This window comes from Aquila chrysaetos, chromosome 15 (assembly GCF_900496995.4).
Source record: "Aquila chrysaetos chrysaetos chromosome 15, bAquChr1.4, whole genome shotgun sequence".
Taxonomy (NCBI): Eukaryota; Metazoa; Chordata; class Aves; order Accipitriformes; family Accipitridae; genus Aquila; species Aquila chrysaetos.
This window is the reverse complement of record NC_044018.1, coordinates 11,875,209-11,901,002: the sequence shown is the minus strand read 5'-3', so window position 1 is coordinate 11,901,002 and position 25,794 is coordinate 11,875,209. Positions and strand designations below refer to the sequence as shown.

Here is a 25,794-nt window from a genome sequence, read left to right as displayed (position 1 = left end):
TCAGAGTATGCTTTAACAACACACCCATCTCTACACCTTGCCTTACAGTGAGCAGTGCAAAACTCAACATGTTACAAGATCTCAAAAACCTGTTCTGTTTTGTAGCTTGCCTTGTGATTTTCTGGAATGCCACCTTCCGTCCCCACCCAAGTCACTCACCCAGAACACAATTTTGCTGGTGAAGGGCAAGGCTAGATCAGGTCTACGCCACTGTGCAAAAGTTAAAATATGCTGAGAGTCTGAGTAAACAGTCAGAGAAAGAAGCTCAGAAATTTGGCTGGTTGCTACCTGAAGTGCAGAACTAATACCTATTTAGAAGTAGATAATAAGGTTCTACTGAATACATCAGTTATTGTTGATACTCCTTCCCTTGAGTAATATTTCTTAAGATAGATCACTCTAAATCATTCTTCCATATTTATTCTATATATCTTAACTGCTAGAATATTTTATTACAGTAGAGCAAAACAAGAAGTCATAAATGTCAATATGAACCCATTAGTTATATGAATTAAAAAAAATAAATCAGCACATCTCACGTAATACCCATGTAGTTATTTGGAGCCCATTTTATTCCTACCAACCCTACGTGACAGGGTCCCTAAACCAATACAGGTGAATCTTCTGGTTTGAAACAAGGCTACCGTGTCAAGACCGCTGGTTTCCGATATATCTTCCACAGCGAAAGAATGAACGCTCTGTCTTTTTTAAAAAGATTTTTATTAAAGAATATTCAGTAAGCTGTATTAGACAGACTTATCTAATCTCATTACTGAGTTAAAGTGCCATCAGTCAAGCCAAACACACACTGAAAAGCATTCTCTTCCGTCTAATCTGGGCAGTGTCTCGTGAACTTCGTGTGCACACAATTCGTGACATGCAAAGCCCTATCAAGACCATAATACATCCATCAACTATGTTTTTAATGAAACCCAAGGTGTCTGCGTATCAATAAATAGCAAGTTCAGCACACATGAAATTAAAAATACAGCTTGCACAACCAAGTGTATATACTCATCGAATAGCAGCGACATCACTCAAAAAAGTTGACTTTGTGCTTCACAGCTAAACTGTATACGACTCAACAGTTTTGTTCACTGAACCATGGGGCTGACAACAAGTCTTTGAATAGCACTCAGAGGCCTAAATGATTACAGTGTAAGATACCGGTAAAACTGTTTATTCCATTTTTCATTGTGATGGCTTAAAAAAAGACAACAATCCTATTATTATTATTATTAGGATCTATTTTCAAAACCTTTTTACAGGAGAAGTGTTTCACCATCAGTACCCTGCATTGTCCAGCCCAACTACAAATAGTGGAACATGACAAATATGCATATATATTGCAAAACACAGTTGTTCAATTTTTATTTGTAAAACATGAGTTTCCAAGCAGATTTAACCAGAAATTATATTCACACCCTCAAACTCTATTTCAGACTTGTTTTGAATGCCTGCGTCTATTAAATAAAGATTGTCCTTTATTTCAAAACAGAGTTCCAGCATAAATCACTCCTCTATTTAATACCTATTGAGCAGAGTAATCTGTATTCCCACAGCACTTAAAGTGAGAATCACACTCTTGCAAATATGTGTTGCATAGTTATCTGCATTCTATTTGCAGATACCCCCTGGCACTTATTTCAATAAGCCAACCATCACTTCACTGATATCCCACAACTTTCTTGCAACCAAATCATCCATGGCTTTGGGCAGGAGTTCCTCCTCTTTGCAGTCCCCAAAATATTTTCCTGACACGCCTTCGACATCAGGAGAAGAAGCCAAATAAATAGAAGTCTGGGCTCCTTCCAGAGGTGTTTTGAAGAAAGCCCATGACACCAAGTTGAACAGGGGTTTTGCCAGCAAAGGAATATTCACGTATCTGCCTAGATTTGTTCTGACAATCCCAGGATGAAGTGAATTGACAGTGACTCCTGTCCCTTCTAATCGACGGGCTAGCTCCCTTGCAAATAATATGTTAGCCAGTTTACTCCGACTGTAACAAAAGCTTTTATTGTAACTTATTTCACTGTTCAAGTCTTCAAAGTTGATCTCTCCATATTTGTAAAGCTTTGAGGATACTACCACAATCCTACTGGGAGCAGAATTTTTGAGGAGGCCCAGAAGAAGGTTGGTGAGCAAGAAGTGACCCAAGTGGTTTACACCAAATTGCATCTCAAAACCATCCTCTGTCTTCATGTATGGACACTGGAATATGCCTGCATTATTTATCAGAACATCCAGCCTTGGCTCTTCCTTTAAACAGGAAAGAAAAAAATAATTCAGTTTTATCATTGTCATACAAAACATACTATTATGCTTAATATTTCTCATTGGCCCTTGTTAAAAATAATTTCATTCCTAGTCTTCTGAACTCTAACTTCCTGATATTCTCTTAAAGCATTGCTGAAAAAAACCCGTTAAGTTGATCTACCACTAAACTTAGTACCTGACCCCAGTAGGATGCAGGTACACGAGAGCAGGTCTGTATCTACTTTTAATGCAGGCAGAGAACATTATCATCTGCTTCTCCAGGAGCAGCTTTTTCTATAGCGATTCAGTGATAATTTACCTTTGTGATGAGTTTTGTTTTCCTCTAAAAAGTAACCTCTTTATTGCACTGCAAAAGCAGACACGTTAATTTATGGCAAACCTCACCCATAGGCAAGGGCTCTACTGTGCAAAAGATGTGCAAACATGCAACAAAAAGAGCTAGCTTACAGAACTAACCTCATGGTTGAAGAAAAAGTGTCAAACTGTAGACCCATTACCTCACTGGGGAGATGTCATGAAAACTTTGCAAAACAATGTTCTCTTGATTTTAAACACCATCTTATTTTAAAATCGCTACACTTCACTGTGCAGCTTGGTGACAACTATAGAGCAGAATTCATTATAGAAAAGTAACAGTCATGATCCTAAATTGAGCAGGCTTCATACAACAATTGGGGTCTAATATGTGCACTCAAGAACTCAGGCATGTCTACAGGACCATGGCTTGAAATTTTTATGACGTGCTCAGGACGTGCTATTGATGATGGATCAGTATTCCAGTTCAGGTCAGGAGAAAACAGAGACTCAAAGAGCTATGTTACAGAATCAGGAAACATAGTTCATTAACAGAGTGGTATGGACAGTTTAAACATACGTATAATACATCATATACTTCATGTTTCAGCACCCACTCAAAAACTAAGAGCTCTCCAATTCACCCAAACCAGTAACTTTTTCAAAAAATACACATTAATGTAAGCTGCCTAAATAAGCTCTGAATTCAGCACTTTCACCCACCTCTGACAAAAGACTGTGAAAGGATCATAGGAAATTTATGCTTGCAAGAATCAGAAGCAAAATTATTTACTCTATAGAAAAAGCAGCATGAGTTTTCTTTGCTGCTAATTCTTTAAACCCCATGCACGGACTGTAAGGCAAGCTGAGATCATTTGGGGTCATTTTGATGATAAAAATAAAGAGAACCTCAGCATTAATCTTATACTATTTGCCTTTTATTTGACTGCCACTAGCAGCAAAGATACAAAGAGAGCAAAACCCAAATCTGCACTTGGCATTCACTTAATGATGCTGGCATCCAATCACACAAAACATCAAGTACTTTAACTTCAGACTGATTTCCATGAGACTTGGTTGCTCAGCGTGTCATATAATTGGGTCCCTGAGGCATGATCCAAAGAGCATCAAACTCGCTTCTCCTCTTCACCCAAAGGAACATAATGGTTACTATCACTGAACAAGGACAGGACTGAAGAAGTACTGCTCGCTGCAGTGGTACTCGTTTCTTCTCTAGAGAAAAACATTGCTTTAGAAGCTTTCTGTAGCATCTGACTGGAGGATTTATTTTGCAAGACTTAACACTTCAAGAAGCAAGACCTCTACTTGTGCTATTTTTTTGAGACTCCTAAATAGAATAATAATCTAGAGTAATGCAATCAGTGCCAAGCAGGCAGCTATGACCAAATGCAACAGAAAGCACAAAACATTGTTTTGACAGGCAATGCTATTCTTTGCAGCTTCTGAGCTCGCTTCCATTTTTCCATGGAGCCCTCCAACATGTCTAAATCTTTTACTTTTTGCAGTGAGGCTAAGGAGTGAAAGATGTAATCCCTTGCAGTTCTGGAAATGGAAAATCCCATAAACTGAGTTAGGCGGTGGGAGTGCATTGTTTCCCCATCCTGCCGATACTTAAGTTTTCATCTCAAATAAAACACACAAAAAACACCCCAAACAAATGGCTCCAAAAAAGAAGTCACAGGTTAGAGAAGACAACATGAACGTGGATGGAACAGCTTTTGAAAGTACTACTTGAACTCACATCCCTTGTCATTCAGCTGCTTTTAGAATTATTTTGAAAATGGAAGTTAGAACGCAGGTGTCGGCAGCACTCTGCAGATAGACGCACTCTTTTTCTCCACCCTCTTCACACTTAAAGTCAATTGTACTGGATTTACCAATAAAGAGAGGCTAATAAATTTACGTTTGGGGATATTTTGTACTATAAAAGCTATAATTGTAAAAATTTAGGCAGTATGTTTCTTTCTGGTGTTTACTCTGCATATCATTTTGTATACGCATATTTTCCCAAAACACTGAAGCAAGCTTAGACCTTACCACTGGATTTGTATGTATGAATGTACGTAACTACAGAGAGCCCCACTAGAGAACTTAGGACTTAGCTTTTCTAAAACTTAAACGTTTGGAATAAGTCATCTGAGATTTAATGTGCTAAAGTCCTTCTCTGTTTTTTTCCCCTCTCACAACAGCATCCGAGCATCTTTCAAGTACTTCACGAGCTCTGCTCTGAGCAGCAGCAGAACTTATTAAGCCTGGCTTCCCACGACTTCCAAACCCACTCATGGCTTGAGTGGCAAGATGAGAGTCCCAACTGACGGTGTTCATGGGAATGGAATAACGCCTCCAGTGGTGCCTCCCTCTGCTCGCTGGTGTCTAATAACGCAGCTGAACTCATCTAGTGGCATTTCTGTCAGGCAAATCAACTGGATGCCCCCGTTCTCCTTAAACTCAGGTTTTCAGGAAATCTGCAGAAACTTTAAAGATGTTTGTCTACTAAACTCAGCTAGCAGCGGGCAAGAAATTTAAAAAGGCGGGGGGGGGGGGGGGCAGGCTGAGGAGGTGGCAGAAGGGTGGCTGGAGCTGTGAGCAGCACACTCATGTCAACTTTCATTCCTTTGGAGAGAAGGCTGAGCTCTAACACTGATGTAAAATAACAAAGGCAGGTTACTGTAGAGTCGGAGAGAGGGAAAGGAAAGCAAACAATTGATGTCACACAGGAACAGGTGCTTCCTTTTCAGAATAAAGCGGTACTAGAACAGCTGGGACTACTGTAACAGCCCTAGCTAGTACGACACTTACGCTTCGAGGTGCCAATTTAAAATCGTGGCCAACTTACTCCCGCCCTCCTCCCGAGCCCCGCGGGGAGCTCCGCACCATCCCGTACCCCCAGATCGGACGGCGGCAGCAGGCAGCGGAGCCCCGAGGACGCCGCCGCCCCGTCAGCACCCGCCCACCACCTCAGGCACCCCGCGTCCCCTCCCGGGGACAGGCTAAGGCTGCCCGGTCCCTGCCGGCGACCCCGCGGGAGCCGGCAGGCCCCACGGGCCCCGGCAGGCCCCACGGGCTCCGGCAGGCCCCACGGGCCCCGCGCCCCGCCGCCGTACCTGGAGGACGCGGTGGCAGAAGGCGCGGACGGAGCGGAGCGAGGCCAGGTCCAGCTCGCGGACCACCAGCTCGCCGCCGCCCTCGCCCTCGGCCCGCTCGCCCAGCTCGGCCCGGATCTCGCGGGCCGCCCGCTCGGCCCGCGCCCGGTCGCGGCAGCCCATGATGACGCGGGCCCGCATCCGCAGCAGCTCGGCCGCCGCCGCCCGGCCCAGCCCGCTGTTGGCGCCCGTGATGATCACCGTCTTGCCCCGCATGGAGGCCCCGGCCCCGGCCCCGGCCCCGGCCGCGGCCCGGGCCTCGCCCCGCAGCCAGCGCCAGGCGGCCAGGACGAGCCCCCCGCCCAGCGCCAGCGCCGCCGCCACCGCGGCCGCGGCCATCCCGCTGGGCCGAGCGGCGCTCCGCCCGAAGTGGCCGCCCCCGCCTCGCCGCCCGCCCGCCGCCGGGGTGCGTTAGTATTGGCCAGGCGCGCCGCAGGGCTCTGTGGGGATTGTAGTCCTCTGAATGTAATTTAAACGTACCGCCGCTTGGCCCTGAGGCGAACTGGCGCGGAACGGCCTCGTAAACCCCGAAACGTCCAGGCTGGCTCTTGGTTTTCGTCCCGCGCTGACTCCCGAAGGGCGGATGGGCAGCGACAGGGAGAGAGCTGGCCCGGGCCAAAACCAAACCAGGGACCGCTCTAACAGTTCTAGAATTAGAAGGCAGCGGTAACAGCTTGATGGCAGAGATGGGCGAGTCCTAGGCCCCAAGAGCCTTTCCCGGCAGCGTTTAGTTTGCCAGTAGAGATTTTGCCAAAATGTTTTATTAACATTTACCAATCTCGCAGAGAAGACTCCATCAACAGAGAAAATAGATCTTAAGGGCACCTGTAGCATTTCATTCCCAGTCTTTGAGTCTCATGGCTGATTAAATGCTTCTGCAAAAGCCACGCTCAGTTGCGTCTGCCTTGGGTCTTCAGCTCGAGTCGCAGAGGCTGGAGCGGGAGGTGAGGCGGTGCCGGGAAGGCTGCCAGCACGGGGGCACAACATCCCTGCTCTTACACCGCGACAGCCGCCCGCGGCAGAGTTTTGGCCCAAGGCTGGGGGCTCGTTAGGGCTCTCCCACAGCTCGTGAGCTCCTGCTAGGCAGTTTGGAAGCAGACGTCGTGTTCTGGAGAGTTAGCGTGCACGTGGACTTTCCCATGCCAGCTGGCCTTTGTGCCGATGAAATGTTCTGGGAAAGTTGAGGGTGCTGGTGTAAGTGGAGCGAGAGAGCGTGTCAGAGCGGCGTGCCGAGACCTACCCCCATGCTGCCTTCGCAACCAGATTTCTTTCTTAGGTATTTCAGCAGGTTCTGTGGCTCTGGATCAAGTTGGATTGTGTGTTTGAGTCTACCAGAGATGTTAGTACATGGCCAAGCGTGTCTTGATAACCTGCCTGCGTGCTGCAAGCAGAAGTGACGGGATGGGGGGGGGGGGGGGGAGTGTTACAAAAGTCATTATGGCATGTCTGCTCTGACAGCTACTCTGGAGTCTAAACATACCAGTGAGCTGACAGTCAGACCTGCTGAACTCTTGCTTTGAGGACCAACTTCAGCTGAGTAATATTAGCTTAGAGGTAGCCTGTTTGAGGTAACCACATTTAGTGGACTTCAGGACCGAGGCGGTCTGTCCCATCCCAGTCTAGTGGAACGGAGGCTGCTTGCAGAACATATGCATACATCCACTCACTCACCTCACACGCTTACATTCACTGGTCTCTCAAATACTAGCATGCACCCTAAGTCCGTCCGATATCTATACCCAGAGACCCAGGCACCAGCTGAGACACTGGGTTTTCCCAGATGCTGGTCTCTTCCTGTTGTCCAGTTTGAAGTGTGCTAGTGGTTCACTTATGCACATAACGGGGGTCCCTTGAATAGCTGGTTTGTCTGGTACCTCGCACCCAGACTGGCTATCTCCAGTTGTTGGCACTGAGACCCTTGGGCCCCTGTCCTGGTATCGGCTGGGATAGAGTTAATTTTCTTTCTAGTAGCTGGTATAGTGTTATGTTTTGGATTTTGTATGAGCATAATGTTGATAACACACTGATGTTTTCAGTTGTTGCTAAGTAGTGTTTAGACTAAGTCAAGAATTTTTCAGCTTCTCATGCCCAGCCAGCAAGAAGGCTTGAGGAGCACACGAAGTTGGGAGGGGACACAGCCAGGGCAGCTGACCCAAACTGGCCAAAGGGATATTCCATACCATGTGACATCATGTCCAGTATATAAACTGAGGGGAGTTGGCTGGGCAGGGGTGGATCGCTGCTCGGGAACTAACTGGGCATCGGTCGGCAAGTGGTGAGCAACTGCATTGTGCGTCACTTGTTTTGTATATTCCAACTATTTTATTATTATTATTATCATCATTATTATTTTCTTCCTTTCTGTCCTACTAAACTGTTCTTATCTCAACCCATGAGTTTCACTTTTTTTCCCTCCCGATTCTCTACCTTATCCCACTCGGTAGGAGGGGAAGTGAGCAAGCAGCTGCATGGTACTTAGTTGCTGTCTGGGGTTAAACCACAACAGCCCCTCAGACCTGCCAACTTAGTTTTGAATCCTTAACCCAAAACTTGTTTTCAGCCATCATCTTCATGTCATGTCTCCAGATCTCCCCCTTTACTAATCCTAGACCTTGATGAACCAAGGCAACGTGAACCCATCCAGGGAGTCAGGAGTGGCCACTGAAGTTCACTTATTCAAAATCCTTTTCATCCTAGCCCTGGGAGAGTTGCTAGTAAAAATGTACCGAGAGACAATTAAAAGGTAACTGACTTTTGTCCAAGAGCAATGTAAGTTAAAAAAAGGTGTTTCACCAAAAAAAAAAAAAAAAAAAAAAAAGAAGAAAAAAAAGGCACTAATAGGGTTCAGTGCAGATTTAGCAATAAGATAGGGACAATGAGGATAGAACAACATGGATTAAGAGAAGTTCAGGATCAGGACTATAGGCCAGCATGCAGGCAGGTAGAGTCCAGGGAGACAACAGTCTGTGGGGGACACTAGAAACAAGCTTGGCTGATAATAAGCATGTCTGTCTTGAGTCAAGGCCTAGCACGTTTGGGGAAATGAGTAAGAAACCCAAGAGGAAACCCATGACCCTTCTGTCAGGTTTCTTGTGGCTGGTCTGGAGACAATAACAATTTGCAATAGTAACCTCCTCTTAACTGTCACATGTTGATGCTACCCACAGTCTGTTCACATTGCTGCAGTCTGTTCTGATGCTTCAGCTCATGTTATAGCTAAAGAAATGTGTCAGGTTTTTTTGGAGGTATCCTTACCATCTCTCCTCTGTCTGTCTGTCACACTTCTCAGGCAGTTTAAGGGCTGTATAGCTACCACATCTAAACACGCTGGATTCGCTGAGAGACCTCTTCTGTCTTTGTCTTCACCACAGAAAACTCTTTCACTCTTCATTCTTGGCTCTTCACTCCATTGTGAGACTCATGGCTACTCCAAAGGGTATTTTAACCAGGCCACACCATTGCATCTGCTTGTGATAGAGATGGCTTTGGGCATCCTTAACCCGATGTAAGAGCCGTAACCAGTTTGAGGTGTTCTTCCATATGCTCTGCTCATAGTAAGTCACATCTCTGGGAGGTGTTAGAGCCATGCCCACCTCTGCTGCCTAATAACCTTGCAGCCAAGGACCATGAGAAAGGGACAGTGGTTGCCAATGAGATGCCAGAATAAGAGAACTAGAAAATGCCCTGTTAGAGGAACAGCTTCATCCTGTAAGAATTTTTTCTGGTGGGGGGTAAAGAATCTGCTATTCAGCATCTGGCAGCAGGGACTCTGGCTGTCATCTCTGATATACCTACTACTTCAGATGACTGTGAATGTGTTAGAGGGCACTGCCTCAAGGATCCTGCCTGGGTTGATCGATGGTCAATCCAGCCTTCAGTGCAAGGAGCATGTGCACAGGAGCTCATGGGTGACAGAGATCAGAAGCTGCTCATCTAGGCAGGGATGACATATGTATTCAGATGTTGTTGGTCCCAGATACTACTGAGCAGGGTAACTGAAAATTACTTTTTCTCCTAAGACATTGACCTGCTTCACTGCTTTCTTTACCCAACTCAAGGAGATGGGTGTGTTCTCTTTAGCAATATTGCATGCCATTGGCAGAGGAGCCCAAGGGAGCGTACCTGAAGATCCTCCTCAGCATGTAGGAGCCCTCTGATTCCAGAGTCCTTAGAACAGATCACAGTCCAGGAACACAGGAGGACACATGTTGGAATGCATGCGATGATGACCATCTCCAAATCTTCATCTGAACTATTTTGTTTCCTCCAGATGGTTGTTTCACTATGCATGACATGCTAGCCTGGAAACTGAAAGGATGCTTTGGAGGTGCAAAGGAACTGAGGAACATGGGTTTATCATGTCTTGGTAGCTGGTGAGAGGCATCCAATGCACTCTGAGGATATGTTCTCCCGTAAAAAAAAAAAAAAAAAAAAAAAAAAAGCAAAGTCACCTTCAGGATCTTATTTCCAGTATTTTTGTCCATGGGGACTGGTAGCAGTAGGAGACATTCCCATTTGTCTTACCTAGACTCTTCCCTGTGATGTGGTGCACTAGCTTGGAAGCTAAGAGAACAAGGACTGGCTTTGCCTGACAAGGCTCTGTTTCAACACAGAATTCAATCTGTGTTACCATTAATCCTCTTCCAGGTTTTGGCTGGGATGACAGTTTCTCTTTCATGAGTTGGTCTTCCAGTGTTATAAACAGGCTGAGAGACAGGACAGTCCAGAACCATAGGACTCCTCTCTATTCCCCTACTGAAAATGTTATCTGTTGTAACTGTGACTGGCTTCGGGTTATGAGGTGCTAGGGCATAAACTCATGGTGTCCTCGTGAGCATGAGAAGCAAGACATTTTTTGTTGGGTTTTGTTGTTGTTGTTTGCTTGTTTTGTTTTGTGGATTGGAACGCTATTAAGAGACAATTCTGGTTTATGTCTACAAAAATAGAAAACCCTTTCCCTCAGCTCCTATCCCATTTCAGAGAATTTTCTTGAAAATTATTATTTGCTCCAGTAGCCAAGCCGTGCCTTGGAGCAGAAGACAATAATTTTAATGGGCAGAGACTACTTGGCAGGCCTGAGTCTCCCCAAACACCCAGATTAGTCCGGACGGCACTTGCATGAACGAATGAGGCTCCACTCACCCAACGTGCTGCCAGCTGGATATACAAAGCAGCAGCCATCAAGCCTGGGACAGTTGCCTGACAATTAAAAAGCAGTGTATAATCTAAACAAACATCTAAGGGTGTTTTGCTCAACTAACTTAGGAGAAGTGATTGTGGACCTTAACATCAACTTCTGGACTTTAATGTCAATTTGAATTCCGTAACTAAGCATGTAAATTCTACTATGTAAATTTAATATGGGAACTCTTTACTTCTCTTCACACATACCTTAGTGCTGTCAGGAATGACACTGCAAGAAGTAGTCCTCTAGTACTATGTGTGTATAGATCAAAAAAGATGTAAGAACTGGAAGCTCCTAACTATGTCCTGGCCAGTAGGTTTCACTTTTGCTGGAGGTGGATGGTTGATTGGAAATAAAGGTAAACATAATAGACCAGATGATTCGGTTTCCAATTTATTCACTGATTTACATGCTTACCCCGTCAGGCACAAGAAGCTCACCTCTGGAGTCCCACAGGGATCAAGGATCCCATTAGCCTTTTCCACTATCAAGCCTGAATTGCTATGTTCAGTGAGAATCAAGTTTATGTTCTCCTGCACCCAACCTCTACAGCTCTAACAACGCAGGGATGAAGAATGGCTGATCCATGTTCCACTTCATCAAGGCAGGACTGGTGTTCCTGAAATTTGCAGCCATGCTTTTGTGGTGAAGGTACACACACAATTTATATTCCACAGCTAAGGAATATTTTTGGATTCCTTGCTGATTCTGCGCTCTCACATATAAACATCTGCTAATAACATTTTTTATAATCTCCATTTGGCGAGGTAACTCTATCCCATCCTGGCAGACAATGACCAGGCCTTACTTATTCATGTCTTCCTCACCTCCTGGCTGGGCTGGGAAATGTGATACGTTTTGGGCACAAAGCCTTTAGCACTTACGAAATTCCAAGTACACCAGAAATCTGCAGTGCATCCCATCAACAACACATGCTGGTGTGAACACATAAAAACCTTTCTAATGGTCTTTATTCAAGTTTCAGGCAGGATCAAGGCTTTCGCCTTTGTTTTCAAAGAACTTTGTGGCTTGGACCCAGAACATTTAAAAGATTACCTACGTTTCTGGGAGGGAAACCACAACTAATGCAATGAAGCTTTCTGCAATAACAGGACAGTTCATCCAGACAGAAGAGAACAAACCTTCTCAGAGGCTAACGTGGGATTCTGGAGTAAATTCCCCCAGGAACCACAGATCATCACAAGCCTTCACCAACTTCTACTCCCACTGCAAAGCACTTTCTTTTGGTTTTGTCTCTTCTCGTATAAATTCACAACAACAATAAAAATAAAACAGGACACTTGTTCCACTAGGGAGAGAACAAACAACACCTGACAGATGTTAGTTGCGTCATTTGGACGACACTCAGGTACATGGATGACACTGAGATACAGGAACTTAGCATAAAAGAGGTAGAATAAACTTATAGTGTAAATCTGCATGAATTTATGTTGCAACAGGCACCTGTCCCCTGAAAACTCATATGAGTTTGCCAAACTGAGTTCACGCAGATCGCAAACCAGCTGTAAATCCTAAGTGAATTTAGTCAAGAAACAAGGAGTTCCATCAACAGCATTATTTAAGGTAGATTCTCTGCTGTTATAAAGGTATGTTCTAAAGCTTCTGTCTTTCTGCCAGTCAAAATACTCACGGCATGTCTGACTTCTGCCCAGCTCTATGAAATCTGTTGGGACTTAAGTGTCTTTGAGAATTCTAGCGCGCTCTCAAATTTGGCTGGAAGTGTTCACTTCTGGTTCTAAATATCCAAAGGAGGCAAGAGACACAGAGGCACTGATTACACAAACTCTGCATAGGAAATTATGCTAAAACTTCTACATAGAAAAATGACAACGTTCTGTAAAGCCAGCTTTATTAGAATAGGAAAACAATATAGAATAATAAAGGGTTCCTTTAAACACAAGATCAAATAAACTAACATTTCACTGGAAGCTGAAACCTTGTGATAACAAACCTACTGAACACATACTTAACAAGCAAACCACCAACAGGTAAACACTTACATGTAAACTGTGCTTTTGGTAATATCAGAAATAACCATCACGGACTAGCATTGCAGCATGATTTTTGTTATAAATAACCCGTCAACAGTTTTTTAGAGAAAATATAACTGTTCTCCCCATCTCGAGCTATAAAAACAGTACAAATCTTTCCCTAATATCAAAAACAGTGTTAGATCCAGACGGCTAAAAAGCCTAAACTGCTTAAGAATGCTATTAAAATAACTCTATTAAAAACTTACCTATATTAAAAATATTTCCTTTAAAGGCTGTTCTAGCCCAAAGTTAAATCTTTAAACATAGTGCTTACAATATAAAAATGTAGAGGTTTTCAGACATAACTATTGGTATGTTAGAGGCTGGCTGAGCTAAGAACCTTATTGTTAACGGTGCCATCCAGTCATGTGGATTTGTGGTATTTCTGAGCAATGCCATAGGGAACGTGCGCAGCTATGGTGCCTAATTTCTGTGCTCCTTCGATGTGAAACATCTGGTCATCAAAGAAAATGTGAGGGCGGATTTTCACCAGGATCGGTCCTTTAGGAGCTCCCGCTAGGAAAAGTGCCTCATCAACCTCCAGACCCCAGCTACGAAGAGTCTTCAGCACTCTGGCTCCAGAGCTTGCTGCACTTCTGGCTGTGACCAGGAAGGTCCTTATAGGACAATTTAATCGTTCATTTTTCGCATAGAACTTCTTCTGGAGTTTCCCTAGGTCTTCCAGAAAACCTTTCAAAGGACCCTGAGTATGAAATACCACAAGCATATTAGGTATTTGTCCACAGCTCCCAAAATCATTCTTTTGCTTTCTGTCACATTGCCAGTTACATACAGGATTCCTTCCCTAATGCTATGCTACTCAGCAAATTCTCTATGTAATGTGTCCAAAGGGGTCTGCACCCTCACTAGGAATTCACAAATTGGAAAAAAAGTTAAAACTGTAATCCTACATGGTATGATCAGTAGGAAACCAATTCTCATTAAGGCTTACATGATCTCTTACAATATGGAGTTATAACTATAGTCTTTAACTTTAATAAAATGTTCTTTAAAAACACTAAACTCTTTTTACTATGAACCATGAGCTGCAATTTTTTTTCCGTGCAAAAACTAGCAGACCTAATTACACAGGCATCACTGAACTCTTTCCAGATTAATGACAATATTAGAATTACACTCCGATTAGAAGTAAGTGATAGTTTGGGTCAAACTGCAATATATTGCACTGCCCAGCACTTTCATAAACCAAGCTTTTATTCTGAATTTATACCTTTTTTAACAATAGCAGAATTGGTCTTTCAGTTTTAAGCTAATGTTAAAATATTTGTGGTTTTTAGACAAATGGCATAGGTCTGCTTGGGAATAAGCACAGCGACTACCCTGTTTCAATAACCAGAATATCCCGGTGTTTGAAATTAACATAAATAATCAAGGAAATCAGTAGTAGCCTTTCATTTTTCTAATGATACAATTAAAATACAACTGTAAGTCACTGTCTTATACATGCGGTTCTCAGTGAAGTGGGAGATCTGGTGAAAGGACTGCAATGGTGGGCTTTTTTATGTCAAATGTGCATTTTAAAGATTATCCTTGAAAAAGGAAATAGGGCAATTACATACACACTGGGGGAACTGGAGAAAGATAGCAGCAGTGAAAATTATCACATGTTTTGAAAACTCACCGATTCAAAGAAGTACAAACCTGTGCAAGAGGCTTATTTTCATTCAGCTGTTCATGTTCAAAAAATCTATCTAATCCTTGCTCTTTGACAATCTGTTCTGATTCATCAGAAAAGAGAACCGCATCCCCATCAAATGCCACCCTCAACTGTGTATCCGAGTACGCAACATCTTTGTTGGCAGAGAACATCGTAGCTGATGCGATGCCTGAAAATGGATCAGAGAACCTCGGTTAGCATGTCCTGCAGAGTCATTCATTAAACTGTCAGCAGTTCAGTTCCGGCAACTTATTTGTGGTGACCTTTATATATGGTGTGCAGAAACGATCACTAAAGCTAATTACTAATGGCTGTTCTGTAATACATATGTATGGAAGCTGTCCCATTGACATAACTTCTTAGACATGCTTCCTTCCACTTATATGATAAGAATATATAAAAATGGTCCCCAAGGTGTGCTGAGACAAAGCAAGAAGTTCCAAGAAGACCATTGAATCAAACTATTTGCTTTTTTTCAACTCCTTACAAAACACAGAAGTTGGCTTTTGTTAAGTCATATCAAAGAGATTACTCTATTCAAACAGAAGTTGAACAGAGGTAAGGAGGTGTGTAAGGGAGTTCATTGCTTGTAGAAAGAGAAAAGAGAAGAAGAAAGAAAGAAAACAGAAAGGTGTGACAACAGTAGAGGGTGATTAAGTTGTCATTATCAGCAGGCTGAGGGGTCAGAGAGGAATAATACAGAGAAAAAACCTAATTTTATTTCAGTAAGTAAAAATAAGTGATAAGTTTGCACCATACAAAATTGTGACTTTCTGCATTTGATGCAGCAGCACTACTTTCTGTGAAAGACTCATAATATTCATCCTCTAACAAGCTCAACAGAGAGATAACAAAAGCAAGTCAATTCAAACCTGCTTCTATAGCTTCTTGCACTTTTTCAGAGTCTGCTGAGAGGTACAAGTTCGTAAGGTACGCAGTCAGGTAACCAATAGGACTTTTTCCTCCCGTCATACAGAAACGTTCAATTGTTAAGCCTAAAGTAAGAACAGCACAACAAGGTGTGACTCCGCCTTGACACTACAAACCTGTAAAAGGAACTCATTAAAAGGTACACTAGCCTACAGCTGACAGTAAACTTAAAAAAGAAAAATCTGTCCACCATAATTTCAACAAGTTGGACAACCTGACTACAATGTTTGATCAGCCCTTCCTCCTTGAGAATTTAAAAAAAAAAAAAAAAAAATCCTTCTAAGACAGCAGAATAACTGCTCTGAAGGTACATGTATAGGGGGCACAAATACCAAACAACAAAAAGTTTAAGGACTTCTCAGAAATTAAGATTCACACCTGACAAGTTAAATCTAGAGCTTTGGACCAAATACTGTTTAACACTTTCTCACTTATGCTGACACCCCAAAATAAGTATCATCCTCTGAGGAATGGGTGTCAGTACCAAAGAAGCTGCTTTTACCAAGGCAGAAATAGGAAAAATAAAATTAATTCATTTTATTATGTAACAGCAAGCAGTTCTACAAGGTAGTATTTATTTTACTTACCATAGTGATTGATGCTGTTTATCAGTCTCACTCCCACTTGGGCATGGTTATTAGTCATCAGAACAATATCAAATCGTTCTTCATCATCAGGGTACAGCTCAAGAAGCCGGGCATTGACATGCTCCAGCGCCTGCAGGTTAAAAATGTGGAAGTCAATAGACAAGTGGAATGTGCCTCCTTTCTTAATCACTGTGGTTTCAGTGATAGGACTGTCTTGAAGGGGAATGTGAAACACCTGATAGTTTAACTTGCCCAACTTGTTTTATTCCTTTCTGCTCTCCTGCTCCCACCAACCATTTGACTGTGTTCATTTGAAAGGAAGCAAGAAACTTCCTTTTGCCGAGTTACAGAATTTAACTTTATCATGGAAATCCTTTTTCTTGGGACACCATAATCATCCAGAATAAATCAATGCATTGCTGAACATTATCACAATACCTATTAATCTTTTTTTTTTCCTTGTCCACCTCAAACTTGGACTTCCTTGTCCACTTGAAAATTGTTCTTGTGAAATCAAGGAGAAAGTGTAAACTACTTGTTTTGCATGCACAAATGTGAATTGGGGCCACATACTTTTGCAAAGATTTACTGACACAGTTCAGGTGGTCAGGTGTCAAAGACTGTCGTTAAGTAATGAGTACAAAGTCATATCCTATCAAACATGATTACCTTGGCAATTTCTAATTGCAGTACTGAATGAGCCAGATTTTGATTCATTTGAGATCTCTTTAAAGATAATGGGCCAACATGTTACACGCACAGTTTGGCATTCTTATGTCCTTGGCCTTTCATCTGCTCATCTCTGTCTGTATCCATCTGTTCTCTCATCTTATTTAGAATCTTAACCCTTTGGGGTAAGATTTGCTTTTTGCTCTAGGTTTATTCACAGACCTCTGCTTTGGAATCTTGGCCATTGAATGGAATTCCTTGGGATTACGGCAACAAAGTCAACAATGAATCATCAGATGAATGCAAGATGGGTTGATTTTCATTAAGATGCTTTAAAAAGTCAGGCCAGTCATTAAGAATTAAAACACAGGTTTCATTACTAAATTCTGAGAATCTCACTTTAAAAAGCATGGCTATGTCATGTGGGACTGTGCCTAGGAAAACTCTAAGTGAAGGCCTGGTATAAGGCCTAGGAAAAAAATCTTAGAATGTGGTCATAACCCATTTCTATTGCTAATACTCTACTACACTGGCAATTTCTTAAAGTATTAGAGAATAGGGGGGAGTGGAGGAGGAGATGCCATTTTTTGTCCAATGCCTGTATACTTTGCAGCCCAAGGAGATCCTGGCCTGTGATGAAGATTCGTCAAGTTCTACAAGCATGAGATATAATACTTTTAAGTTAGTACCTTAAAGATTTCAATAAAGTTATCCAAACAAAAATACATTATTCCTTTTTGCTGCCTTTGTCTCCAAGTAGAAAGTATCACCCAACGAACCCACAGTTCTCTAGCCTAACAATTCCTGTGACTAAGCAGTTTATGAGTATCTTAAAAAATATAAAGAATTCAAACGCAAATAGCATACTGGAAGGGAACAGAGGTCAAGGTGCATTTAGCTAGGCACGGCTAACAGCTCTGATTTTCAAAGCGTGAGGAGTTAAAACAGTCAAACCTTGCTTATATTCAAAGTGAATTTGACACTGAACTCTAACAAATCTCTTGAAAACTGACTGTGCTAGCAGGGCTGCTATCTCTAGCTGCTACAGATAGGAAAAGATGCAGTAAATTCACTAGTCGGCCTAGCCTCACTGGTGTACAAAGTGAATTATTTTATGACCACGCTTTTATGTTAACAACACCTTTACAGTGCTTGTGCTATTAATGCCATTAACAGCTGTCTGTTATATTTACAACAGCGTGGGTATCGACATAAGTAATTTTTCCACCCTGTATTTCCAGAAAGTGATAAATGCGGAAAATGTTTTAAATTCCGGAGAGTAAAACTGAAGTAATGAAAATCTGCTTTTAAAACCTGGAGTAAGTGTTCTGCCACAACTCTGCTGTCAGCAAGTATGACTGCTAATTATGGTTTAATAAATTTTCTAAAATTGCTGCGGTAGAGCTTATCAAACAATTCTCAATGGACACGAACGCTGTAGATGGCATTTTTTCAAGTCAGTCCCACTAAAACCTGTGTTCCTCAAAACCATACATATTTTTCGTTTTTTTTCTTTTTTTCTTTTGTAATTTCACTTGCTTTCCATGCTGGAGGCTGTTTACCTTGGCCATTTCTCTTATCTTGTGCAATGAAAGCAAAACACTCCATTTCACCTCTGCTTAAACGCTGACTCCCAACTAGGTGGTCTAATTTCTTTTGCTGGTCCTCAAGAACAATTTCCAGGGTGAAAACGAAAGCAAAGAAAAATTAAAGCTGACCAAGAAAGAAAAAAAAGTATGTTCATTTCTGAATAAAGTCATTCGAATGATACTGAATCAACGCCATCTTTAATCATAGTAGTCCTATTACAAGTGCGGCATAAAAATGGAATGAGGAACTAAGATGTTTTGGTTCTGGGTTTTTGGGGAGGGGAAGAGGCTGCAACAAACTTAAAACGACCTGGGGGCCTAGCTTGGCTGAAAATAGTCTTAAAAGGAAAAGCGCTTCGTGCGCCCCGTGTCCAGCCGAAAACGCGGGCTGCTCTTCACCCGCACCGGGGGACACAACCCGTGACGCTGCGGGTACAACGCCGGTGCCGGTGACGCCGGCAGTACGTGACGTCCCGCAGGCGCTCAGCGTTCGTGCCGGCGGGGGGGAGAGGAGGGGTGCCCGGGGTGGCGGGGAGATGCGGAGATGATGCCGGGCTCCCCGGCCGCGGCGAGCCCCCCGCCGAGGGAACAAGTCCGCAGCACGTTTCCGCGGGGCAGGGTCATCCCCGCCCAAGGAGGCTTCGGGCTCTTCCTCTTCCCCAAATTTGGCCTCGCAGCATCCTCCGCAGCACCCCCCCCACCACCACCCTCGCCGGGCCAGCCCGCCCCGGTTCGCCCCGGGTACCTTGACGAAGTAGAAAGCCGGTCCGGGTTTGAGGGTGACGTTCTCGTTGTCCTGCTGGTATTCCACGTACTTCTCCAAGCCGTGCTCTTCGTAGATCCGCCGCTCCTCCACCAAGTCGAAGAGGGCTCGGGAGGAGACGGCCACCGTGATGGCGTGCTGGGGCTTGGGCTGCGGAGCGAGCGGAGGGTAGCGCCGGCCCGCAGCCCCCAGCCTCGGGGGTCTCCCCGGCCTCGGGGACCCCCCGTCCCCGTCCCGCCCGCCCGCACTCACTCACCGGCCGGGGTCTCTTGGAAGCCAGGTTGTCGTAGAAAGCCTTGGCGGCCGCCCAGTCCTGCTCGGCCTCCTGCAGCCGGACCTCCGCGCCGTCGCCGGGCTGGGTCGCCTCCGGGCCGGAGCCGCTCATCGTGGCGGGCTGCGGGGAGCGGGCTACCGGGAAGAGCTGCCGGCGGCGGCGGCCGCCCCGCCCCGCTGGGGCCGGGGGAAGTCACCCGGGCGCGGAGCTTTCCCGTTCGCTCTGCCGCGCCCGGGGCCGCCCTGCGCGGCCCGGCCCGGCCCTCCCCTCCCCTCCCCTCCCCTTCCCTCCCCCGGCGGCAGCACCGGCCCCGTGGGGCAGCGGGGCCGCGGCCTTTCCCCCGCGTCTGGCACGCCACGGGTCGGCAGGGCCGCAGCATCTCTCCTCATCGCGCGGGCCGGGGCCGGGGCCGGGGCCTTTCCCCGCGCCCTGTGAGGGACAGCGGGGCGCTGACCCGCCGCGTCCCCTTCCCAGCGCCCGCTGTCACCGCGACTGCTGCGCCCCGCAGCGCTTCCAGCTGCGGAATGCCAGGCAGCAGCCTCCAGCACTGGTTTTGTCTCCGGCATTGGAGAGCTGTTATTTAGATGCAGTGGCTTAGCTGATTTCACATTAACGGCAGCAAGTTTCCAGGAGACCTCCTACATAACATAGCAATAATGTCTCTAGCAGTCGAGATGGGCTGGGTGTGAGCTGGGGGTCCTTCGTTCCACGCAGCGACGCAGAAAGTGCCTTTGAGAAACGGTACTTTGGACGGTAGCGTTGAGGGCGTGCGCAGCACACGCAATAAACTGTTATTCTGGCATCTGGTTGGAGTGGTCCTGGACCCCAGAACCCCAGGTGGGCCTGTGGGCTACTTACCTAATACGCACCTCTCGGAAATCTGCAGATGTGCTTATCTCAACTGCAGCAAAGGTCGCCAAACTGATGAGCTAGAGGAGAGAATGGAAAGTGAGGAAAGAAGCAGATTTTTCTCCTGAGCTAGTATGGGGTCTGGTACAGCAGACCCACAGTCTTTGCTGTTGTTGGTAGCCAGTGACTCAGTGGTATCTGTATGTCATAGCACATGTAAGCACCAATATTTTGAAAGGACGCTCTAAACATTGCTTCTGACCCTGATCACTGCATAATCTTTATCAAATGGTCAAGCCTTTCTGCTTCCATCCAGTCTCCAAAAAGGAGCATAATTATTTTTGCTATTTTTGCCTTTTTCTTTTTTTTTTTTAATGTGGCTTCCCAGTGAAAGGAGGCTTATGTGATTATACCATCTGTCTGTCATTCCCCAGTGATGTCCAGTTCCAAATGAATTTGACAGAAGGATAAAGATCTCAAAGAGATTTAAATTCTTAAAACATTTAATGACAATCAACAGCAGCACATAATTTGTTGCCCTACTGGGGGAAAGACTCTAGTGCAAATGCAGCATATTTATCTGCTTGTTATTCTGCTACGTAATAGCAAATGAATACTCCCTGGCTGATCTGCCATCTCCAAATCTGCCACATTGCCTGTTACCCAGCTAACCAGGGAGGGATCTGGAAGCAGGGAAGTGGTGGAAACCGGGAGGTTAGAGTAAATGGGAAACGGGAGTTGATCATACTGGGGAAGGGGAACTGGAAATACGAGGTAAAAGGAGAGATACTGAGAGTAGTGTATTAGGAAGACAGATGCGAAAAGAGGAGTTAGGATCCCTGTGGTGGCTGTTGTCACGGGAAGATGTAAGAGTCATAAATCTGAACAAACCTGATTTTAGTGGCTCTGCTACTGCTAGATGTGCCAGTTTTCCTTGAATTTTGATCCTGAATATTTCACCCTAGCGGCTGTACTCAGAGCTGTAGCATGACATGCTGCTGAAAGCACCTGCTCCCCTTCCAGCAGTCAGGTCAGGCACATCCCCGCTTTCCAACCCTCTTCTCCATGAGCGGCTGCAAGCCTGGCACCAGGCTGAGCAGCCAGGATTGGGACAGCCTAGAAGAAGGGTTCAAGTCACAGAACAGCTGCTCCTGGTCCCAGTCACCACCACTGTCCTGCTCGGAGACTTTAGCATCAGTCTAAGAAGGTCAGCTCTAAGAAGAGGCTATTCCTGGTTAAATACGGCGGGTGGGTCTATTGCCCATGGAGAAGAGGGGAAAAGAAGAGGAGGAATCAGGAACCAATTCTCTGGTGGTTACAAAACTGAACTGTCATCTCTGTGTGAACCTGCGGCAATACATTTCGCAGAGCTGTGCCCAGGTTGAATGCTTGTCATGCTGTATTCCCCACCACCCTGCATCTACTCGAGAGCAAAATCAGAGCTGCTCAAGCATGTTCTTTATTTTTATTCCCCACCCGCCCAAGAAAAGAGTCATCGCTCAAGCGATGAAGACTCCTTTTAACCTTTGTAAGGCACCTGAAAACTTAAAAGATGGTAACTTGGTACTGGGCCGGAGCAGTGCTGTTGAAGTGCTGCTGCTGAAAGCAATGCTACGCTAACATAAATATTTTGCTCGCCAGACCCACATGGTATCTCTACGTAGCACTCAGCCGTGTGAACATATGCACTGAACTAAGATGTCTCTGTTCTGTGCTCGGTTGCTTGCTGCTGACATACCCTCCATTTCCTCTTTGCTGGAGATTGTGAACTGAGGGCCTACCATGAAAGCCTTCCAGCTTCAGCACTTTATAAATGAAATCTTGGCTTTCCAAATGCAGAGTGTAGCAGCCTTATCTACATCTAAAAAATGTAGTAATGCCCACGGGGTTCCAGGAAAGAGCTGTGTCTTGCTTTTACTAAATCTCCTGAGGAGTCTAAGAAATAGGAATGGATCCAAAATTGAATGACTTTGTGGTTTCTGAGCTAAGCTAGAAAGGAAAGGAATTTTCTGCTATCGCCCATTAATTTGTAGGGCATTTGCATTTAAACAAACAAAAAAGAATCTGTGTTACTATTTTTGTATGTACTTTATAGTAAGTGTGCAGCGAAAGTAAGTCATGCACATGCTCTGAAGCCTGTTATAAGTAGTCAAATGAAAAGCAAGTTCCCCTGCCTGAGCTGTCAATATTTTTCCTATGTTAAGAACAACCACTAAGTAAGATTGATATGTTCTTGTTCAAGAAGGAGCTCAAAGTGCATTACTAATGAAAAAAAAAAAGTGGTGTTTTTTCTTCTTTTGATAACTCCATCTATCTGGAAAGATGTGAAATATTTCCAAATATTTGAAATAGTGAGATCAGAAGTAAGGAAAAGACTCTCAATGGAAGGACTTTTTCTCCCTTTAGATGTATAGTTCCTAATACATATTGTGCATGATTATATCACAAACACGTAGTCTCCAGGGCCTAACTCTCAGAATCATATCAGGGTCACTTCAGAGTACGATTGCGCTGACTTTTACTTCATATATGCATTGTGATTTTTCATGCTGAGATCCCAATACCCATAGCATAAGTATGGTGTTCCCAGAAGGAAGGAACCCGAGAAGGGCTTTGATCTAGCTTAACCTGCTGTGGCAAAATGTGTGGCAACACTGTCACATCACATCTGACCTGCCAGATAAATAATTTGGAAAACCCTCCTTGTCTGTAGATAATATAAATACTTCTGATGCAATCCTAGAATTCAAGACCTGATTCTTTAAAACAGTTAACAACTGATTTTCTGTATGTTTCCACAAATCCTCAATGTGGATCTCAGGCAGTCTGTATTCCTTTGGTCGCCTGCCTCCTGTTGATCAAACTTCGTCTAACACGGGCGGAAATCACAAAAAAGCAGTTGGTTTGTGCCAAAGACGTGCATGATGAAGCTGCTTCATGCCTTTGAAGGCATATGTATTCACGCTGAAGAAATCTTCCCATTGCATCACAGTATTCACCTTCCCTTTTCATCTCATGATGCTTTCTAGTTCATCTAACAGTCGTTCAGGTTATTTTGGTCCCTCCTCAGCAGTATTTTCTCTTCTCTCTCTCTTCCTTCCTCTCCTTCCCTCCCTCTGGGTTTGTGCAGGGAAACAAGAATGCAAAAACCTGTGGCATCACATTGTAATCTATGGCAACCGCCTTGTGTCTTTTCCTGGCTTTGCTTTGCTGCTGGTCTGTCTTTAATAATATGTTCATTTGCAACAGCCACATAAATTACATAGTGACATAGATCTAAGGTGATCTATTCCCTCTCCATCATTTTGAGCATGACTCGTTCCAGTGTTCATGTGACAGGTTGGGTGACAAGCGAAGCTGAATCCAGCACAAGTGCAGAGGATTGCTACAGAGGAGCCATAAGGCTCACTGACCTGTGATCTCTTTTCCCTAAGCAATCCTGTTTAATTATTGCAAGGGAAGTTTCATTTTTCCTATCATTTAAGTTTTCTGTTCCTTAATCTTGTCCTGATGAAATCAGCAGCCAAGTTGTGTCTTTAGCTTTTTGGAGATTTCTTCTCTCTAGAGGACTTAATATAATTTTTCCGGGGAAAATATAATCCATAACAGATCTTTATAGAACTGAACTGTCTTCCTAACTCATCTGAGCTGAGCAACAAACTATTAGCTTACTTTACCGCAAGAAAGGCTCATCACAATTGCAAGGTTTCGAAACAAATCAAGAAGAATTCTGAAATTCAGATGAAGTACTATTTTTACCTAGATGTTAACTAAGAAGGTAGGAAAGCGGTGCCTTAGCTCCAATGCTGAATACGCCTGACCCATCTAGTAGTTTGCCACAAGGAGAACTGAGCAGCATTCAGTGACTTTTCTTACAATAGCGCAGGAGTCCAGCTTCAAGCAATCCTGGCCATCTCGCCAAGAACATGGAATATGACAGATAAGACAAGAATACAGTCTTGTTGAAAGCTGTGGTCAGAAAAGGCTCAACAAATGGCACATATGCTATCACAAAATAATTATACTGGTGGTTTTTGAGTTAGAAAAGAATCAGTAATAAAGTCATAACTTCTGTCTTTAAAAAAAAAGAAAACCAACAACAATAACAATAGCAATAGTAATAGTTTTAGCTGGTCAGGATTTGACTCTGCAATACTGGAATTGCTCTGTAGGCATTTACAGAACACAGGAAAAAAAAAAGAAATATGCGCTGCAGGAAGGTTTGTCGCTGTTCCAAGCTTAAACAGAAGAATATTTGCATTACAAAACAACCACGCATAAGATGGAAGGTGGATAAATTATACACGCAAACCCTATGGGGTTCCTAGCTCCTACTGAATAAAAAGTACAATATCATGAAAAATTTTAAATTCAGCTCTGTATAATAGAGACAGTTGTTTCAGTATTTTTCATTATGCACCAATTATCTCTTTAATAATAGAAATAAATGGAGGCTCCAGTCACGCAAGCAGCTCCACACAGGGACACGTCTGTGCAAGACCGAGACCTAAATTTTGAAACCCTATTGATTCATTTTACCATAACAAAAGAAGTTAAACTACTCTAAGATTCACTGTGGTAATTACATGTTCTATTCTGCATTAAATACCCATGATTTAGCTATTAGGTTGTGCTAGCTTCCACGAGGGTTCAACTTAAGTATTAAATTAGGTTAAAATCTTTAATGAGAAAATCACATTGAAAGAGATTCCTAGGTCATATTTTTGTGTGCTCGTACAAAAATACCACAGATATATCACTTAATCCCTGTTGCACTGTGCTAGTTATGGTTTTAAAAAAATGAGAGAACAAGCAAGACTGTTAGATGTGTTTCTCCTCCCCCCTCTCCAAGGCAGACATAGAAAACCCATTCAAGCAACGTGTAGTTTCCCACCCGTTTCCTGAATGGAACAAGGTATCCAACAATGTGCGCGCTCGAGTGACACTGATGGGGGCTACTGCACGGCCCCTGCTGCTCCAGCTGAGCAGTCCCACGGGCTTTGGGCAGCAGGAGCAATGGCAAAGCAGAACCATCAGAGCAAAAACGTCCACTGATTGCGTTACGGCACCGACTGCCTTTCGCACATACATTGGGAAAAACAAATCCACTGTTTTCCTACAACAGGACATCTGCCTTTCCTCTTTACGTACATAGCAAGTCTCATTCTAGCCTTACCCCATGGTGTAACTCATGAATAATGGGACCTACGCAGCAGGCTGGGAGACGGGATTTTTGTTTACATAGCCAACCCTCCTGCTACTGTCCTTGAGGACAAAGCCTTTTTGTTTGTTTCTTATGAGTATGTGAAAAAAATACACTTTCTACACACTCCTAGGCAATGAAGGATAGGGATATAGTTTGAAAATGTACAAATTGCTCCAGGCAAGGGGTGTGGGACAGTGTGATTATACCTATTAATAAAGGAGACAATCTTTAATTGCAGCGAGAGTGCTTTTGACTGCCCAGTTACCACCCAGTTC

The 25,794-nt window shown here is 44.1% G+C and overlaps 2 protein-coding genes across 2 annotated transcripts; both read right to left on the bottom strand.

Moving 5' to 3' along the window:
- Positions 1–701: 701 nt before the first annotated feature.
- On the bottom strand, positions 702–6,121 carry RDH14 (retinol dehydrogenase 14). Its single transcript, XM_030037420.1, has 2 exons — positions 5,697–6,121; positions 702–2,259 (listed from the first exon to the last, which is right to left on the bottom strand). Exons 1-2 carry the CDS (start codon positions 6,072–6,074, stop codon positions 1,642–1,644), a joined length of 996 nt encoding a protein of 331 aa, XP_029893280.1. The 5' UTR covers positions 6,075–6,121; the 3' UTR covers positions 702–1,641.
- A 6,652-nt stretch (positions 6,122–12,773) lies between these two features.
- LOC115351084 (cytosolic 5'-nucleotidase 1B-like) lies at positions 12,774–19,725 on the bottom strand. The gene is made up of 6 exons (XM_030037419.1): positions 19,447–19,725; positions 19,173–19,340; positions 16,170–16,299; positions 15,525–15,647; positions 14,637–14,821; positions 12,774–13,677 (listed from the first exon to the last, which is right to left on the bottom strand). Exons 1-6 carry the CDS (start codon positions 19,573–19,575, stop codon positions 13,339–13,341), a joined length of 1,074 nt encoding a protein of 357 aa, XP_029893279.1. The 5' UTR covers positions 19,576–19,725; the 3' UTR covers positions 12,774–13,338.
- Positions 19,726–25,794: the final 6,069 nt, after the last annotated feature.

Excerpts from the sequence above, each read along its gene's own strand:
- RDH14 (XM_030037420.1), bottom strand. The coding sequence starts at position 6,074 with ATGGCCGCGGCCGCGGTGGCGGCGGCGCTGGCGCTGGGCGGGGGGCTC. Across the intron at positions 2,260-5,696 it reads TCTGCCACCGCGTCCTCCAG|GAAGAGCCAAGGCTGGATGT; the intron begins GTACGGCGGCGG and ends TCCTGTTTAAAG.
- LOC115351084 (XM_030037419.1), bottom strand. The coding sequence starts at position 19,575 with ATGAGCGGCTCCGGCCCGGAGGCGACCCAGCCCGGCGACGGCGCGGAG. Across the intron at positions 19,341-19,446 it reads CTTCCAAGAGACCCCGGCCG|CCCAAGCCCCAGCACGCCAT; the intron begins GTGAGTGAGTGC and ends CTCGCTCCGCAG. Across the intron at positions 13,678-14,636 it reads AAAATAAGCCTCTTGCACAG|GGTCCTTTGAAAGGTTTTCT; the intron begins GTTTGTACTTCT and ends TTTCATACTCAG.